The sequence below is a fragment of the Nelumbo nucifera genome, chromosome 5 (genome assembly GCF_055504915.1).
Source record: "Nelumbo nucifera cultivar China Antique chromosome 5, China Antique-T2T, whole genome shotgun sequence".
Classification (NCBI taxonomy): domain Eukaryota; kingdom Viridiplantae; phylum Streptophyta; class Magnoliopsida; order Proteales; family Nelumbonaceae; genus Nelumbo; species Nelumbo nucifera.
Genome location: NC_142653.1, coordinates 1,151,415 through 1,171,753, shown reverse-complemented (window position 1 = coordinate 1,171,753; position 20,339 = coordinate 1,151,415). Strand labels below are relative to the sequence as shown.

Below are 20,339 nucleotides of genomic sequence, written 5' to 3'. Positions count from 1 at the left end.
GACAAGATAGCAAAAATCAGCAGTCCAGAACGAATAGAAGACTTCTTTTTTTTCTTTTGATAAATACAAATAGAGGACAATTTATTTAAGAAATTATCTTCTTTCGAACATCCAAAGAGTTGCCTCAAGATATCTTTCCAGTTTCCATAGATCAAATCTAAACAGTAAACAGTAGAAGCACTCAAGCACATACCAGTACCCTCCTCCAAGAATCAACCTGGGGACTGTGGCGCTGCGGGTATTTACCTTTTGTAGCTCACGCTGGAATCCATGGACCATGGTTAATTAACAGCCTACACACTCGTATAACCCTCCAGTACGGCGCTACCAAATGGGCAAATAACCCAGTCGAAAGAGCTAATTCTACCTTCTTAGAGTTTTAATCACGTCTTTCCCCTCCCACGTCACGTTCCCACCTAAAATACATATGCGTTGATTGTAAAAGATTGCCCCGCAGTTCTTCTATGTGTACATTGGCATGCATACCCACTAAAATTCTATTTGATTCAACATGCACACAGATTCAGTAATCGTATTCGATGGATCCCATGTATTATCTCCTTTATAACATACAGTGCCGTTCAACTAGTCACGAGTAATGAAATTTTATTTTCTCTTCCTTTTTGTCGATCAGTTGATTAAATCGGTGATAGTAACCACTGAATCAAGAATACGACTTCTACCAAATGGTTGAAAGTACCACAAAATGCATGGAAAGCACTCTTAACATGACAGTTCTAAAACGAAAGCTGGGTTCTCACAGTGACATGCTGCATGCAGGTAAACTATTGGTTCCTTGCATCGTAGACAAAAAACTGTTTATCAATATAAAGAAGTACAGAACTGAAGAGAATGTTAAGGGTTAAATTACCGGTGGTAGCTGATGGCAAATCTCAGTCCAGGGATAGTAGTTTAACAAAAAATCATATCGTAGGTGAACAAGACCATTCTCATATGGTCATATAGCAGCTTCTATTTCATCTGAGCCCACGGCAGCCCCATTTGGTGCATCTTCTGCGCGTAGCTGAACAGACACGTCGTCAATGGCAGAGTTCAACTGTTCTATCTTCTCTGCCAGTATCTTCCTCGTCTTCTAAAAAGAAAAAAATAATAATAATTATAATCAATGCAATGTTACATAGAAATATGGTCTCTCCATATCGATGCCAATGTATCCCACATGGCTACAATGTGTACATTTCTTCCTTAATCTACATATGTCCTAATAAGTTTGGATCTTCTACCCACACCCTACCCACAGGGAAATGTTCTTGATGTAAGAATGTAATGCCTTGTGGATAGGGTGTGTATAACGGATCCGGACTCCGGTTATTGTTGGTATTAACATCTCATGTAGTTCTACTTCAAGATTCCGCTCTACCTAGTGATTTCATTAAGTTGTAAAATCTACACTATTTTGAAATTTCTTACAAATTTTGTGATGAATTTCTCCTTTTTCGAAGCATAAAATCAAATTGCGATCCTTGGTTGACTTGCCAGAAGGTCAAAATCCAAGTTGATGAGACACATCCAAATAGAGAGAAGTAATAAAAGGAATTCACAAGAGTAATAAAAGATAGAAAATATAGTGTTGATAACAGGAGAAAATAGGACATAAGAATCACAAATACATGCAGTTGAAGGATGGTATCATAACATAAGTTGGTGACAATCTTTTAGAAAATGTGGAGTCGCAATGTAATCTAATGGACATGATTACCACTTTGAGCTAGCTTGAAAATTTTTCTAACATGAAGTTCAGTCTTAGTATTTATGGTATAATAAATCATTTGGTTGATCTATTATAACATTTCTGACCACACTTTTCAAAGTGCTAAGACGAAGCTAGGTGATAGGGGCGGGGCACCTTGTTGCCTAGGAAATGGTTTTTTTTTTTTTTTTGAATAAAAACCATGAATCTTAGGGCAATTCCCTAGTTCCATAGCAAGCAACAACCATCTTTCATTATAAGTTGTCTATAATCTTCATAAAAAATGTATGAACTTCATTTAAAACATAGAACATCAACATACTCGTGAAAAAAGGGGAAAGAAAATAAATTTCAAAAAACAGAGGGGCGAAGCCTCTACTTTTGCCCTAGGAAAAGAAGAAAAGAAAACAAAGGATGAAAGAAGAAGAAGATAAATGTGTGTTGATTGGAAAAAATTGAGTTCTTCCATGTATTAGTTTGAGTTTTTAAGTCTTCAAGGTTTCTCAGTATGCATCTTGATTGAACCCCTAACAAATAAAAAGAAACTAATATTTTAACTCAAACTGAATAGTCTAGCTTAATAATGTCTTTTATTGTTGTAATATCATAAAGTTAATATAAAAGTATCCAAGAGAACCATGTAAAAAATATCTTGGTGATTTAAGTGAAGGCAACCCTCCTTGAGAGCCTTATCGCCTAGGCATCACTCTACATGATAGTGGCATTACTTGATTGTCATAGTTAGGTAGTATATCCTAGAGGTAGTCTCTAGTTTAGTTTATATGATAGTGGGTAGTTCTTCTATCATTTGGTGAAGAAATACCAAGCATGTCTTTGCTAGGTGATTTGATTTTACATTTAATTGATAACATCATACTTGTGTTTTATTGGATGGTAGGGATGCAAGTTGGGCAGGCTGGACCGAGTTTAAATTCAACCTAAGCCCAACCCTAAGAATTGTGCTTAAAGTCCAAGCTTAGCCCAAGCCTAAGGTCAAGCCCAAGCTGTCCAACCTGAGCCCAATCCGCACTAAAATTTGATGCCCTCAGGTTAAGCTCAGGACCTGGCTGTGCTTGGGTTCGTCAAACAACATACACTAAAATTTAACATAAATGAATATGTTCATGTATGCGTGTATGTATGTATCAAGGTTCAAAGTGTCGGAAGTGCAAGGTGTATCAGAAAGACAATTTTAAGAGACATATCGGGATACACTTTGGAAATGCATAGATACGGATGAAGAATCAAGATACACATAAATATGTTAGGAAATTCAAATGTATCCTAAAAAATATATTACTAACAATAATTACACGTTTTAAATTATGGTACATAAGTCATTTAAATGTAAAGGGATTCTTAAATGTCTACCTGTGATGTATGAAGGTGTGAGATTTAAGGTGGGAAGTGGTGGTAGGCTGAAATTTTGGAAAGATCCCTGGTGTTTGGACAGATCTTTAGAAGAGGCTTTTCCCCTTCTTTACCAATGTGCAGCTAACCAGGAAATATCAGTGGCGGATTCCTATGTTTTATCCAATAATACAGTGGTATGGAATCCTCAGTTTAGAAGAGATCTGTTCGATTGGGAAATAGATGGGGTGCTGCAGCTATTGCAGATATTACAGGAACAGTCTATAGATATTAATAGTGAAGATGAATGGAGTTGGACCTGGAGTAGGGATGGCTGCTTCTCAGTTAAATCCCTTAATTTTAAGCTCAGTAGAACAGGGGTGACTGACTTTCCCTGCCATCAAGTGTGGAACTCTAGTTCTCCCTCGAAGTCTAACTTCCTTGTGTGGACAATGGTGCTGAACAAATGCCTCTCAAGAATCAATCTGGATAGAAGGGGTCTTCATCTCCCTTCTCTGTTGTGTTTGTGTGGTCTATTGCCCGAATCCACAGACCATCTGTGCATCCACTGCCCTATCTCTTCCAGAGTTTGGAGTCATTTTATAGGGGCTATTGGTCTTTGTTGGGTCATGCCAAACTCAGTTAAAGATCTGCTGCTCTGCTGGGATATTCAAGGCCTGAAGAAAAAAGGAAAATTAATATGGAGAACTATTCCTGCGGATGTGATTTAGGTAATCTGGTCAGAAAGGTACAGAAGAGTCTTTAGCAACAAAATAAAGAGCACTGAGGAGATTGTGCAGCAGGCGGTTAGCAAGCTGATTTCTTGCGTGTCTGTAGCCCCTGATTTTAAAAACTTGAATGTTCCTGAGTTGTTTAGATCTAAATCCATTTGGGTTCTGTAAACTGTTCTGTGATCTGAGTAGCCATTTTATGGTTAGTTCTCCTGTTGTAATGAGTCTTTTCTGATTTAATAAAATCTTACTTTACCTTTCAAATAATATATATATATATAGTGTGTGTGTGTGTGTGTGAGATATCGGGATACAATTAATAACTGTTGAAAAATGGAATAAATAAAATGTGAGAAAACAAAAAAAAAAACTAAAATATGGATGTGTATGCATCAATTTTCAAATAACCAATATAAATGTTATGTGTATATATCAATTTATCTTAATATTTATTAGTGTATAAATTTTAATAATTAATTCTAGCATTTATTAATAAATATCCATTAAGAAAAGAGAAAATTTACTTACAAATAATAATGCATATGACCATAACAAACAAATGGGTGTGGCTTAGTGGTGACTTACGGTTGTTAAAACCTGGTGACTAAGGATCAAATCTTGCCATTGTTTAAAGTCTGTAATTTTTATACTAACAAAATGAATTAATAAGACTGGATCATTAATTAGTGGAATTAATGAGAGAGTATCATTAATTAGCGGAATTAACATGAGAATTCGAATTAGGCGCTAAAATTTAAATTTAGAGGAGTAACTAACTAATTAATGAAAGAAAAGTTAGAATTAAATATAGAAGTATTAAAGAGATTAATGAATGAAGGGAACCCAAAAAAAATCAAGTGTAACAGGCCGTATCGGACTGTTTCGGGCCCATATCGGCCGATACAGAGCTGAAACAGCCCGATACAGGCCTGTATCGATGCGATACATACAAAAATAAACGGAACAGATTATTTCTACACGTTCCGTGTATCGAACTCTTATCAGAACGATACGTATCGGCCGATACGACCCGATATGTTGAGAAATTTTAAACCTTATATATGCATGCAAATAATATGTATATGTGTGTGTACTATGTATATAGCTGGGTTGGGCTCAGGTTGGGGAAAGGTCAGGCTAGGCTTGGGCAGCCCAAGGGCTAGGCCAGGCCAGGTCCAAAAGTTAAGAAAGCCCAAACTTTTTGGCCCAAGCCCAACCCATGTAAAATTGCAAGTTGGGTTGATTAGGGCTCGAGTTGGACCTGCCCAGATTGCACCCTATTAGATGGTCACAAGAACTCATTGTGTGATCTGGTTTATCCTTTGACTTATGATTATGTGAACTCATTGCCCCACATGTTAGGCTACCTTTATATTTCTTGAAATCCCTAGTAAGGTTGTGGATCCTAGAGGTAGTCTCCATTTTATCATATGATAGCAGGTAGTTCATGTATCCCTTTAGGTACCAACAACAAACATGCACTGATAGGTGGTTGTATCTTTGTTTAATCGATAAAATGCCTATGTTTTATTGGAGTTTTGCAAAAAAGTGTTGTGACCATGCAAACTAATCAAAACCAAATCCCCCGGGCATGCGCTCACAAGGTGATTTGGTTTTAAATTTAACTATTAGCATGTCTGTGACTTATTGGAGGGCCACAAGAAAGTGTTGTGATCACGTGAACTCATCAAAATAAAATCACCTAGGACTGCACTCACTGGGTGATTTGTTTTTATTTTTTTTTATTGATAGCATGTTAGTGTTTTATTAGGTTACAAGGCAGTATCGTGACCATGTGAAATTGTGAAACATCACAACACATCTTAGGATACCTTGGCATTTCTTTTTTGGAGAAAGATAACTCGTATTCAAAAAGAGGGGGGAGGGGTGGACATAAGAGATGTACAAACAGGCCAGAAAAAAAAAAAAAGAAAGGTCTAGATCAACTAAGATGGCAAAGAGCACTATACAAAAAATCCCCTTCCCAAGCCTTGCTTTGCTAAAACATCAGTACCTTGGACTACCCTTAGGGGGGGGAACCCGACTTCAGTTAGCTTCTGGGATCCGGTAGTGGAAAGATTCACAAAAAGGCTTGTTGGGTGGAAGAGAAACTACATATCTCTAGGGGGTAGAATAACCCTAATAAAGTCAACTTTGACTAATCTGCCAGTCTATTACCTCTCAACCTTTAAGATCCCCATAAAAGTGGCCAATAAACTGGAGAAATTGATGACAGACTTCTTGTGGGAGTCAGGGGATACAAAAAAGTACCATTTGGTAAAGTGGGAGGTGGTCTCAAGGAGTAGGGATAGTGGAGGCCTAGAGTTAGGAAACATCAAGCTTAGAAACATGGCTTTACTAGGTAAATGGTTATGGAGGTTTCCTTTGGAACAAGAGAACCTATGGCATAATGTAATTGTAAGCATTCATGACATGGCAAACAACGGATGGGACGCTGATCTTGATCCTAGGGCAACAAGGGCTTCTCAATGGAAAGAAATTCACAAATTGCTACTTTCTTTCCTCCCGCTGGTCAAGTATGATGCTTGTTGAGTAACAAAATTCGTTTCTGGGAGGGCATCTAGCTTGGGGACATTCCTCTCAAAGATAGATTTCCACCTATTTATGCTTTGCCCCTCAATAAAGGGAAAGTGATTTCTTCAGTGCTTGTTAATGAAAATTCTTGGGATCTAGGTTTAAGAAGAGGGTTGAGAGATCATGAATTGGGCTTAGTAGATGAACTAATCTCACTTCTTAATACTGTTTTCCTGGACCTATCTTGTCATGACAGCAGGATCTGGTTAGAGTCCCCCTCTGGATCCTATACATGTGCCTCCTTCTCCGCACTCCTTTCCTCGCACCCAGGAGGTTCTTTTCCCACAAAGGAAGTCTGGTGTAGTCCTGTACCCCCAAAAGTAAGAGCCTTTTGTTGGGAGGTGGTGCTTCAGAAGATTAATACTCTTTATAATTTACAAAAAAGAAGGCCGAATCAATGCCTCTTCCCTCATGTTTGTTGCCTTTGTATGGGAAATGGTGAGACAGTAACACATCTTTTACTTTCTTGTCCCTTTGCATCTTGTGTTTGGGGCTGCAGGTGGACTACTCCCCCGTATGTGACAAGTCTTTTCAACCCAAGTTTCTTCCGACTTTCAAAGAAAAGGGGAAGAGTGATGTGGAGGGCAACAAGAGCAGCCATTCTTTGGTCTTTATGGGAAGAAAGGAACAACAGAATATTCCAAGGGGCACAAAGATCAAAAGAACAAATCATTGACTGTGTAGTCATTAAAGTCATACACTGGCTGAAAGTAAGTGATTTATTTCAAAATTCTTCAGTGGATGATATACAAAGGGGCTGGTCAGCAATGGCAAATTCTTCAACCAGACAACCTATCTTTCAGTCCTCTTGGACACCAGCAGCACAACAAAGGGTAAAATTGAATTTTGATGGAAGCTCCTTGGGTAATCCAGGAGCCTCGGGAGCTGGGGGAGTCTTTAGGGATGGGGAAGGCAGAATGGTGGCACTATATTCTGGTCCCATAGGTGTGGGAGACTCTTTGAGAGCTGAAATTTTGGCTCTCCTACAAGGCCTGAGATTTGCCAAGCAATGGGAGTTTCAGAACTTGGAGGTGGAAGGAGACTCTAAATTGTTAATAGGGTGGCTGCAAACAAAGAGTTTGGGTGTATGGAAGTTTCAACAGCAAATGAGGGAAATAATCTGCTTGGCAAGGGAAGTTGGAGTAACATTCAAATGGGTAAGGAGATCGGCAAACTCTTTCGCAGATAGCTTGGCAAAACAGGGGACCTTCAGGGAAAACTTATTTTGGGCTGTATTGTAATTCTTGATGTTATTTTGGGGTCAACACTCTTTGTCTGAGTGGTTGACAGTGTAAGATGTTTATTTAATACTCTTAATGAAAGTTACCGTTTTCAATAAAAAAAAAACATCAGCAGTTCGATTGAAATCCCGGGGAGTCCATCTAAAGGTGCAGTTCAGCAGAGAAGACAGCTCAGGAATTTCAGCAAGAAGGTGAGCTATCCCCCACAGTCCCTCATCTGAGTTTTTTCCCACTTGACTTGATGGTAATCCTTGAGTCTTCTTCTACTGCTACGGGACTGAAACGGAACCTCTTAGCAAACCCTAAGCCTTCTAGAAGGGAGCGGACTTCTGCTTCAGAGGCATCTACAGCTTGAACCAGACAACTAAAAGCCCACAAGATGTCTCCAATAGAGTTTCTAACAATGCACCCTATTCCAACTGCTGAGAGAGGAAGCAGTGACCTTCTAAAGCTGCCATCAAGCTGCAACAGGTACTCACACTCCCTCCTTGGGCGAGGTAGATTTGTTGAAGTTGGAGAGGAAGGGGAAGTATGCAGAATCTGCAGCCAGTTTCTTTGTAACTCCCCTCTGCTCACACCATCAAATGTTAGTGGACCAGCATCCATGAGAAAATTAAGGATAAGATCCTCTCACGAATACGATACAAAGAGGAGAAACTATCTTGGGAAATTCTTCTGTTCCTTTCTTCCTAGATTCCCCACATCACAGGTTTCACAGCATGAATTTTTTTTATCAGTGTTTCACAGCATGAATTACTGCTTTCAAAAAGAACTTTCCTCTTTTTCCCATCCTTGGTTTGATCCACTGAGCAACAAAACCAATGACTGTACTTGGAAGAGTCCAACTGTAGCTTCCATCAAGAGTTGCATCCAAAAAAATACCAAAGTTTTCTGGAAAATCTGCAATTAATTAATAAGTGACCAATTATGTAGTAGGCCTTAGAGATAATTTCTAGTTTTTCATATGTCAGTGGGTTATTTTTGTATCGTTTGGGGTAGGAAAAAGGCATGCACTCATTGGGTGATTTGATTTTTCATTTGATTGTTGGCATGTCTGTGTATTATTGTAGGGCGGCAAAAAAAGTGACGTAACCATGTGAACTCATCAAAACCAAATCACCCAAGCATGCACTCACTCGGTGATTTGGCTTTTCATTTGATTGATAGCATGCTTGTGTTTCATTAAAAGGTCACATGAAAGTGTTGTGGTCATGTGAACTCATCGTTCAACATGTTAAACTACCCTAATATTTCTACATTGTCATAGTAAGGTAGTAGACCATACTAGAGGCAATCTCTACTTTTTCATATGTTAGCAAGTTATTAGTGTCATTTGGGGAAGCAACAGCAGGATGCACTCCCTGGATAATTTGGTTTTTCATTTGATAAATAGTACGTTTGTGTTTGGTTTTATTAGAGGGTCACAAATAAATGTTGTGACCATGTGAACGCATCAAAACCAAATCAACCAGTGAAGCTGAAGCATTCACTTGGTGATTTGGTTTTTCATTGGCTGATAGCATGTTGTGTTTTATTGGAGGGTCAAAAGAAAGTGTTGTGACCGTGTGAACTCATTGCTCCACATGTTAAGCTGTCTTTACATTTCTTGATTGTCAAAGTAAAGGAGTGGACCCTCAACATATACTTTTCAAGGCATCGAGGTGAGGCTAGGTGACAGTGGGTTGTAGGTTCTAGTATTTATTGTATAATAAATTATTTGTGTGATCTATTACAACCATTTGCACCTTCTATGAGTTTAAATTTTGCCTCTCTCTCTCCATCATCTATTATATAGTTTTGACGCTAATGGCAAGGTTCAAAATTTCAATACGATACACCCCATATTGAGCATATTGTATCATATCGGGAATTGTCTGAAACCCCAAATAAGGGGTGTTTCGGACTTTTACCATTTTCAAAGGGTAGGCATGATTAAAACCGACCCCCTGATGCAATTTTGGGGAAAAAAACTTAAAAAAAAAAGTTATTAAATAGCAAAAGCCATGGCTAATAGTTTACAGGACAGCATTGTAGTGTATTATTTTCTTTGATTAGTTACTTTTTCATGTTTTTTTCGAAAGATTCTTTTTCATATGTTTTTTTGAAAGACTTCTTTTTCACATGTTAGTAGGTTGTTAACGTGTTATTTGGGGTAGCAACAACAGGATGCACTCACTGGATAATTTGGATTTTCATTTGATTAATAGCATGTCTGAGCAGTGTTTTAAAAGTACAAGGCACAAAAAAATTGCAAAGGGCATTTTGCGCCCGGGGCGCAAGGAGAAAGGCAAGGCACATGTCTTTTTGAAGCAATGTGCAAAATCTGAAAAAAAGAAAATCGAAAAAATGCAAAATAAGTAAAAATTTTCAAAATAAATTAAAAATATCAAAAATAGTATTGATTAAAAAACAAGCTTTGATTTTAAACAAGATGTTTTAAAAAGCCTATTAGCTCAAATTAAAATACATAAACATTACATATAAAACATATTTAAAGTGAAAATGCAAAAAATAACATATACAACATATTCAAGCATACTAAACTTTCGATTTCTTCATATCTTTCCCAGTTGCATTATTTTAAATAACTAATATGATGATCTTTCAGTCCAAATCCTATGAGCCACCTTTCTCTTGAGGCAAGCCCAAACAAGTCCATGTTAGGGTTTTAAATTCTTAATCCCTACAAAAAATGATTTTAATGTTAACTATCCTTTAAAAATATCTTTTATTAAGAGGAATCTGTGAATCATCTGCAATTGCATTGCAGATTTTCTGCTGAGGTTTGGTCCAAAATTTGGAGTTTGTTCGAAGTGAAAGGTTGCTGTCTAGAATCAATATTGCAATTTGTTCAAGGCTGGAGTATAGGACTTTCCAAGGGGGGGAAATTGGGTTGGTACATGGCTCCAGCAGCAACTTTTTGGTGCATCTGGCAAGAGAGAAAACAAGAATTTTCAAGAATAAAAGTAGCACCACTGATCCAGTTTTTCAGAAAATTGTGGGCAAAATGTGTTCTTGGCTTTCTGTAAACAAGTTGGTTAAAGATAGAAATTTTAACTCCTTTTTTGTATATGATAACCTTTTTGTAAATCAGGGCAGGGTGGGTATAGGACTGCTTGGGCAGTGTTTTGTAAATCCCTGTGTACAGCAGCTTGTTGTACATGCTTTCTCTTTTCTTTAAAGATATATTACTTCACTTGTTCTCAAAGAAAAAATATCTTTTTTTTATCAGAAAAAAAAAAATATATATATATATATCTTTTATTAGAATGAATGAATGAACAACATTAGCAAATAGGGAGTTCTCGAAGTTTTGGTGAGCAAAGCCACCACATGCTTAAAAAACACAAATAGAGCAAAACCTTTGTAAAGGGGTTGCACCCAGAAATGTGTCTCACCTGTATGCCTAAGCATACCTTTTATTAAATCACCAGTCACAAGTAGGTGGTGTGAACACGTTAAGATGTCTTGTATTTCTTGATTGTCAAAGTAAAGGAGTGGACTCTAGAGGCATACTTTTCAGGGGATCAAGGTGAGGCTAGGCGATAGGGGGTGTTGGTTATTAGTATTTATTGCATAATACATTATTTGCACCTTCTATGAGTTTAAATTTTGCTTCTCACTTATCTATTATATAGTTTTCACTCTTAAAGTTTACAGGACAGCATTGCAGTGTATTATTTTCTTTGATCAATTACCTCTGTTTGATGATTTGGAACAAGATAATAATTTAAATGGGTCTACCTATACTAAATTATTTGCACCTTCTATGAGTATAAATTTTGCTTCTCTCTTATCCATTATATAGTTTTGACTCTTATATTTACAGGACAGCATTGTAGTGTATTATTTTCTTTGATCAATTACCTCTGTTTGATGATTTGGAACAAGATAATAATTTAAAAGGGTCTGCATATGCATCTTTTATTGTTACATAAAATAGCATTATATACTTTTGCATATTTCACAATGTTTCCACAAGTCTATAATTTTTATAACATTTCTATATGTCGTTTCTGATATTTCTGACTATGGTTTTCAAGGCACTGATTAGAGGCTAGGCGAAAGGGGGCATCTTGTTGGTTGGTTCAAAGTCCTTTTCGGAAACAGTGTGGAAGCCAATTATTGAAAGAGTGGAGAAGAGGTTGGGTAGTTGGAAGGCCAAAATACCTTTCTTTGGGGAGAAGAATCACTATTATTAGGAGAATGCTATCAAGTCTACCTATATATCTCTTTGCTAAGAATCCCAACAGAAGTTGCAAAGTGAGTGGAGAAGATCCAAAAAGATTTTCTTTGGGAAGGTGTGGAGGGTCCTAAGAAAGTAAGAAGTTCTGATTAGTTAATTGGGAGAAAGTTTGTAGGCTAAAGGAGGGGATTTGGGGAATAGGTGGTTGAAAACTCTCAATAAGACATTGCTTAGAAAATGGTTTTGGATGTTTGAGTTAGAGAAGGCGAGGGACTCACTTTGGAGGAGAGTGGTGGTGGAGAAGTATGGGGTGGTGAGATTTGGGTGGGAATTGAGGGAGGTGTCTACTTCTTACGGGGTAAGTGTTTGGAAAGGATTCATGATGTTTAAACAAGAACTGAAGAACTCAACTAAGTTTCTTGTGGGGGATGGTGCTAGAGTAAGAATATGGGAAAATGATTGGTGTGGAGTTGGAAAGTTGAGTGAGCTGTGTTCCAGGCTTTATAAACTGGCTGAGAATGACATTAGGATTAGTCAATGCTATCAGATGAGAGGTTAGCAACTAGCCTGGTGCCCTAAATTTAGAAGGCCACTTCTTGATTGGGAGGTGGATGACAATTTATTATATAAGAAATAGGAGTACATGAGAGGATGTACAAGAAAGGAAAAGACTTCTCCCGGGAGATTACAGGGTAACATACAATCACTAAACAAAAAGTCCCTGTGAATCCCTGATTTTGCTAGATTGTCAGCCACAGAATTTAGGGTCCTAGGAATCCATTTAAGGCTTACATTTAACTGAGCCATAATATCTCTTGCTTCAGCCAGGTAGTGCTTTAGGCGCCAAGGGCCACTATCCTTCTCCTCTAACCATTTAATAGTGTTTGCAGAGTCTCCTTCAATAGTTAGGGATGCAAAACCCAGCCTCTTAGCAATTTGAAGGCCTGTTAAGGCAGCCAAGACCTCAGCTTTTGTAGAGTCCGCAATCCCTAAGGGGGTCCACTGAAAGCCCATCGTATATTCCCGTCTTCCTCCTTGAACACACCTCCAATCCCAGCATCTCGTTATTGGATAAGTTAGAACAATTGAAGCTTTCAAGTTCAACTAGAGATGAACTTTGGTGGAAGAAATATGGGGATGGAAGATTCTCTGTGAAGTCCTTTTATTCAGCTTTAATTTAGAACCAGATGGATACAAGTTAGGTGGTTGGTGTTTGGGGTAATCTTGTTCCACCAAAAGTGAAAGCCTTTGCAAGGCTGGTTGCAATGGATGGTATTCTAACATAGATCACCTTAAAAGTAAGGGCTTCAATGGCCAGTATTTGGTACATGTGTGAAGAGCAGGAGGAATCAATTTACCACTTTTTTTCCCTGTAAGGTTGCCGGTTTCATTTGGAAATCCAATTCTTCTCTTTTTGGTATGAGAGTTTTTCATCCTTGTAGCCAAAGTTCAGAGGTAGACCTGTTCACAGGCCGGGCTTCAGGCCTGACTTTAACACTGTGTCGAGGTCGGGCTTTGGTCCGGGCCCATTCAAATTTTAGCAAAAGCCAAGCCCAAGGCCGGCCCATGAACAGGTCTATTCAGAGGAAGCAAGAAGGACAGAGTAGTGTGGAGGTGCATTCCCTTTGTTATCTGCTGGACCATCTAGAAAGATAAAAATAAATGTTGTTTGAGAACAAAGACTGGAACATTGAAAGGCTGGTGGTGGTCATAGGCAAAACAGTGGCAGAGTGTGTGCTAATCCTTCCTGAATTTGCACAAGTTAGCAGATCAAATTTGGGGGATAGATTTTGGGATGTGCTTGAGTTACAAACTTGTAATTCTGATTGTTTTTTCTGAGTTGGACTAGATACCTGGTGTTACCTTGAGGCCTGCTCAGATTGTATGTTCCTTTTCATTAATAAAATTTTCATTTTACTACCAAAACAGTAGAAGTGCACCTTGTCGCCCAAGGATTAAAATAACGATACAATATGCCCCATATCGGGCATATCGTATACGTATTGATGGATCTCAAAATGCATGAATACACTGATACAAAAACATTTTAAAACTTTTAAAATGTCCCAAATATCAAAGGCATCCCTCCAATCATTATAAAATAAAAAAAAAATAGAGTATCAGTGATAAAAATGCACATCAATACCCAACTTTGGGTATCAGAAATATTGATATTTTGATCCTTGTTGCCGCCTAGGCAATGGGACCTTTTTGATTAAAAACCATGAATCCTAACATCCCAAGGTAATTCCCCAGGTTCCATAGCAAGCAACAACCATCATTCACTACTGATTGTCTATAATCTTCATAAAAAATGTATAAACTTCATTTAAAACATAGAAAATCAACATATTCATGAAAAAATGAAAGAAAAGAAATTTCAGAAAATAGAAAGGCAGAGCCTCTATTTTTGTCTTAGGAAAGGAAGAAAATAAAACAATGTATGAAAGAAGAGAAAAGAAAAAGAAGAAAATCAATGTGTTAATTGGACAAAATTTTGAGTTCTTCCATGCTTATGGGTTCAAGTTTTGAATTCTTCAAGGGTTCAAGGCAATGTACATGTTGATTAAACCCCAACAAATGAGAAAAAATAGTAAAAAGAAACTAGTATTTTAACTTAAACTAAATAATTTAGTTTAATGTCTATTTTATTGTTGTAATCTCAAAAAGTTAAGAATATAAAAGTATCCAAGAGCACCATGTAAAAAATATATTGGTGATTAAGCAAGGCGACCCTCCATGAGTGCCTCATCGCCAAGGCATCACCCTGACAACTATGTTTCCAATACATTTGCAATATGAACTCTACTAAGAGGTAAAACTTCCTCAACTTAGAGAATCACATCCGAATTAAAGACGAGCAAAGTAAAGGAACTTTTAGAAAGTATGCTCAGATTAAGAAAATAAAGAACAGAGAACAAAAAGAACCAAGGATCAACTATACTACCAATAACAGCAATAAATTTTCACCTGTCCACCATGCCTTTACCAGCTTATGGATTGTCATAGCATATATAAAAAAACAAATTGAATTGAAACCAAAATGATTAATGATGAAAATAACTGTTCTTTCTTATAGAAAAAATAATAACTATTCTTGCTAAAAAGGTCTGAAACTGATGACAAATTGAGAATATATCCTCACCTCTAGAGCTTTTTCTTCATTATAGATAAACTTTGGGAGCTTCTTCATCAAATCCTTTCTGTCGGCACCAGCTAGTGCTTTACTGATCTATAAGATAATATAATTTGTTGTTAGAAATATTAGCTAAACTATCAATCCAATTAAAGGACAAAATATTTGACAACTAAACTTCCTAACAGGCTGTTGCCTGCAATCTTAGTAACCTCCCAAAAGCATCAAACTAATCTCTGCAGGTTAGGACAACATGATCACACAGATCAAAAAGTACTAGAGTTGGTTCAACAAGGACAAACATAATCATTTACTGAATTCACCACTAGGTGATGAGCTCAGGCGATTCAAGTGTTCAAGAGGCCCTCCGAAGAAGATCAAATAGCCATGGCCCTAAAGAATTTGAATATAGAATACTTGAGTAAACTGATTTGGAATATCTGGGAACATACTCTCTCCAAAGGAAAGTCTAAAGCTGTCAACAGTAGATTTTAGATTGTCTTGGAATCATGTTTTGCAAAAGTATATTGCACTATAAATGGTTTATCTTAATTCCTAACTCCTAAGGCTCTATATGCAGGGGTATGGCTGATGTCTCTAAGGATGTCCTATGGGTAAACAGGATCCTCAGACGGGTAGGACTGCCCATATACCTGATCACATAAGCATGTAACTACGTATTAAGCCTGTCACTTTGGTATATTACCCACCCAAGTTGTGGTCAATGTACTAGAAAACAAAAATAGTAGCATGTGCAGCAATAATGTTTTTTTTTTTTTTTTGAGAGAGAGAGAGAGAAGGTAAAGTAATAATGTGTTAAGATAATCTAATAGGAACTTCTAGCCCAAATGATCACCTGAGGTGCATATACACAGCCTAGCATTCCGACCACTATCCCACCCAATACAAAACCACCAATGAAGCTGCTTGCACTGCTTGTCTTTCCGCCATCTCCACTGCAGATGCACAGAGATACAGCAAACTGTAATTACAAACAAGGTGATTTACAGTGCTTGTTAAATAAGAAACAAACACAGGTGACAACAACTTTGTTAACAAGTGTGAGAGGGATTCAAGGGAGAGGGGAGAGGGGAGAGGGGGGAGGGAGGGAACTGGGGAAGACTGAAAAAGCATTTGAATAGTTCACAGAAAACACTTAAAAATAGTACAGCTGGTCAAATATGCAGCATAACTTCATAAAACGTAACAGGTGCATATCTGACAAAAGAAGCATTGCAGGAACTTTTAAATAGATTTTGAAACATTCAAGTTAACAGAACATGCTTATGATACAAAGAGAAAGTCAAATTAACTAGGAAAATATGATACAATCTGCAACAAGTGTTTTTTATCGGTAACATAATCAAAAAGTTTATTGAAAAGTAAAGAAATCAGTTCACACTCCACACTGCAGTTACACAGAAAGACAGAAAACTGTAATTATAAATGAGATGATTTATTGTGCTTGTGAAATAAGAGACAGACAGGGATGACAACCGCATGTGTTTAGATTTTGTCCATGGGTGCAAGAAGGGCTGCAAGGGGGAGAGGGGAGGAGAGGAGGGAGGGATGGAAGACTTTTGCTGGAGAAGGATGAAAAAGCATTGGTTAGATGCTGGATTGTTCATGGAAAACACTTAAGAATAGTATAGTTATACAGCACAACTTCATAAATGCAACAGGTGAATATCTGACAAAAGAAGCATTATGGGAACTATTGAATAGACTTTGAAAGATCCAAATTAACAGAAAACACTGATTTGAAATTTCTTGGATCTGGATTCATCACTCTTCTGGTAAATTCTCCATCAAATTTCATTATAAAAAAGATTTGCAAAATGCTTTGCCAACTCTCAACTCTGATTTGAAATTTTGTTTAAAGCACATTTGGAAGTTGCCTGTTCCTCCTAGATACCAGTGATTTATGTGGCGTCTCTTAAACAAGTTCATTCCTGTCAGAACTCCATTACATCTGGACATTGACCAGAGTTTGTGTGGCCTTTGTAAAAATCAGGATGAAACCTTAAACCATTTATTCATTAATTGTCAGTTTGCCCAAGCTGTTCTTTTCTCAAATCCTTGGAATCTGCATCTGCACACCTTGCCTCAGGGATGATATCGCTTCTAATTTTAAAATCTTGCATAATCTTGTCAATAATCATAATCTTTTCTTGCAAATTCTCGGCTGGTTAGTTGTCGCTTGGTATTCTATCTGGCAGGCTAGGAATGATCTGATTTTTAATAATACAGTTACTAACCCGGAGAAAGTGGCTAAGCTAGTGAATACTCTTTATCGTCTCTCTAATCATCCTAGCCCTACTTCCCTGCCAAATCCTCAAGGTCAGAATGTTTTAACCATAAGCTTGACTCAGCAAACTGACTTTCTCATTTTCACTGACGCAGGAAAAATTTCTCATTCTCTTTATACTTTTGGAGTTGTTATCGTCTCAAGAAACTTATCTGTATTAGAAATTTTAGGAGGTCGTACTTCTGAAGTCAATTCAGTTCTTCAGGTTTAACTATTTGCTGTATTGCAGGCGATTAAAGAACTTCAGAGTTGGTCTTTTAATGAAGTTTGCATTTGTGCTGATTCCCAGTGCCTGATAAGCGCCTTCAATGATCACAAGGACTACCCTTGGACTTGCCACTGGCTGTTTTTGAATACTTTTTTGCTATTAGGAAACTTGAACTATGTAAAGTTTATGTATATAAGTAGGAATGCTAACTTAACAGCCCATGCGGTATCCCAAGCTGCCAAAACTCATCCTTCTCCCTTTTTTGTCTGCAACAATTACTTCAATGGGATACCCAGGGTTGAAGATTGTATATCTATCTCTTTTTGCTAATATATCTTAGTTTTACCTGTCAAAAAAAATTAACAGAAAACACTCATACAAAATAGAAAAGTCAAAATTAACTGAAAAGTAATATATAATCTGCAACAAGTTTTTTATCAGTAACAATAATCAAACAGTTTATTGAAAAGTTTAAAAAAAGGAATCAACAGAAATATATATATATATATATGCCAAACATCAATTAGAGCAAGACATGCTTATTAATTCATTCCAGGTCAGATGCCCCCTATTCCAGGTCAACCCTTTTAACCCCTCCCCTAGCTAACGAATTAGCAGCAGCATTGCCAAAACCTTGGGATCCATCTCGATGAACCGTTCATGTTGAACCCTAGGAACTTAGAACCTCTAAGTAGATGTCTCGGGGGCCAAGGGCCATCTGTTCTTGAAAGAAACCAGCCAATTACCACTTGACTCTCCTCCCACCAATATTCCACTCCAGCCTGATGAATAGGCAATTAGGCTATTTTCAAACTTTTCAGAAGGGCAAAAAATTCAACTCTCAATAATGTTCCTTTAACCAAATATGAACACAAGTACATCCTCTTGAGTATTGCACCAGAATAGCTAGATCACAATCAAACACTAGAATAATAAGAAAACTAAAGACTGAGAAAATGGATATGGTAATAAGCAATACCTGTACCCAGCTTGAACTGTAAGTGACCTTTTATAAGTTGGAAATTTTGCTTTCCTCTGGGGAACGGAACTGAAAGACAAATTAGTGGAGTTGATTTTCACAAGACACTTCTCTGCTGACTTCAAGGTAAAACCTAGAAGAGGATAATGCAACATGTTACTGATATGGGGTTTGGATATAAATTGAAACATTTTTGTGGCCGGGGCTTCAATAATGTGTATATCACATATTTCCCAACTTGAGGTTCCATAAGACCGATTAATGCTAAGGCTGTATTTGTTTGTTCACCATAAAATGGATGAAAATGTTTTTCAGGCTGAAATATTTGAGCTATATTTCCACTCCTTTCAGAATCAAAACTTTGTCTTTCTTGCATTTTACATCAAAACAAATTAGAAGGAACATAAAACAAAGTTTTCACCATAAAGGGATGGAAATAATAGCTGGAATATTTCAGTCCAAATCATTGGAGTTTATGCACATATCTCAAGTCTAGTCTCTGGTAGAAGTAGATTTGTTCATTTCAAAATCATTTTACTTTGCATTTACATATGGTCTTACTTATGCAAGGATCCACGTAGGATTGGAGTCCATTGGTCCTGCTTCAAGCCTTTTTAACATTTTAGAGTTGCATCGACCATAATTAGCATGAATTTAGCTTTGTGTTGTCAGGTTAATGTCCAAGCACCGTTCTCGGCATTTCAACTGGCCAACAAAACTATAATACGATTTACTATTACAGCTGTCCCTCACGGAACAACTAGAACTCTTTTCGGTATGGGTATTCAATTTTGACCAAAATCGTCTAAAATTGCCAAACTTAATTACGAAAACACTTACCAAAATTTGACACTCAAGAAACCATACTAGGAATAGTCCAATAACCCTTACTTCAGGATCCCTATAAGTAATTTGCAGTCTCATTCTTACTATGGATATTGTGCAAACTCACTCCTTACCTTCAGCAAGCTCACAGCATTTATAAACTACTGACTGGAATGTGACAGAATTAACTGGATAACACTATGGACACGGTTGGATTGGATTAAGCATAGAGATCGTAGTCCATCTCCTGACATTTCTATTTAATCCGGCACCAACTAAATCAGAAAAAAGAAGAAGAAGAAGAAGAAGAAGAAGAAGAGGCGGTTTCAACAGTACTGTAAATAACAGAATGCATGAAAAAGAAAGCCAGAGGACGAACCAAACAGCAACGAATTTGAAGAGAAACTAGATTGCAAGATCATAAGAAATCGAGTAGATTATCAAAGAAACGGACAAGGGTAATGGGATAAAAGAAGGAAGTACAAATTTCAAGAGGGAAATCACCTGATGATGATAACTGGGTTTGAGAATTGCTGGTGGACACAAATGCATTTCCGAGAGTAGTCATCGTTTAGGAGCTTCCGGCGAGAGCAAGCGATGGGAACGGCGAAACGGGAGTTCTGCGTGAGACAATTTTCCTTTTTTATTTTCCTTTTCTCGATTCGATAAAATCGATGTTAATGGTGGGTCAGTTGGTAAGTTCACTCGCTGGTTGTAGCAGACTCGGATCAAACCCCGCTGCCACCAGGTTCCGGCCTGCGGGTACCCGCCCGAGTCGATTTTTAAAATAATTCTAAATCATGATAATAATAATCTATTTATAAATTTTTATAAATATATTTTTTTATTTTAATTTTTATTATTAATTATATGTAAATTGCAAAATTAAAATCTAATTACATAAATATCTCATTCAAATATGTGATAATTTGATCGATTTGTGAAGTTTCAAGTATCATTGATAGGCCTATCTGCTTTACTAGATTCTTCTTTTTATAATATTTTATCGTTTTTGTTCATTTATCAAAAAAATGTAAAATTTAAATAGAGGGGAATAATGTGAACAATA

The 20,339-nt window shown here is 37.2% G+C and overlaps 1 protein-coding gene across 3 annotated transcripts; it reads right to left on the bottom strand.

Annotated features, from left to right (window-relative positions):
• Window positions 1-653: 653 nt before the first annotated feature.
• Window positions 654-19,934, bottom strand: LOC104603796 (inner membrane localized protein). 3 transcript variants are annotated; one of them, XR_736268.3, is made up of 6 exons: window positions 19,775-19,933; window positions 18,446-18,578; window positions 15,807-15,906; window positions 14,960-15,046; window positions 872-1,093; window positions 654-795 (listed from the first exon to the last, which is right to left on the bottom strand). XR_736268.3 is itself a non-coding variant. In XM_010267943.3 (5 exons), exons 1-5 carry the CDS (start codon window positions 19,836-19,838, stop codon window positions 959-961), a joined length of 516 nt encoding a protein of 171 aa, XP_010266245.1. In that variant the 5' UTR covers window positions 19,839-19,934; the 3' UTR covers window positions 654-958. The 3 variants fall into 3 exon arrangements, 2 of the variants coding, with proteins under 2 accessions (XP_010266245.1, XP_010266243.1); XM_010267943.3 differs by having other exon boundaries at window positions 654-1,090; window positions 19,775-19,934; XM_010267941.3 differs by having other exon boundaries at window positions 654-1,093.
• Window positions 19,935-20,339: the final 405 nt, after the last annotated feature.

What these genes read in the sequence shown, in the direction of transcription:
- LOC104603796 (XM_010267941.3), bottom strand. Translation starts at nt 19,838, where the DNA reads ATGACTACTCTCGGAAATGCATTTGTGTCCACCAGCAATTCTCAAACC. An exon ending in AACCCAGTTATCATCATCAG is followed by an intron (nt 18,579 to 19,774) that starts GTGATTTCCCTC and finishes ATCCTCTTCTAG; the next exon opens with GTTTTACCTTGAAGTCAGCA. An exon ending in ACAGTTCAAGCTGGGTACAG is followed by an intron (nt 15,907 to 18,445) that starts GTATTGCTTATT and finishes GTGCATCTGCAG; the next exon opens with TGGAGATGGCGGAAAGACAA.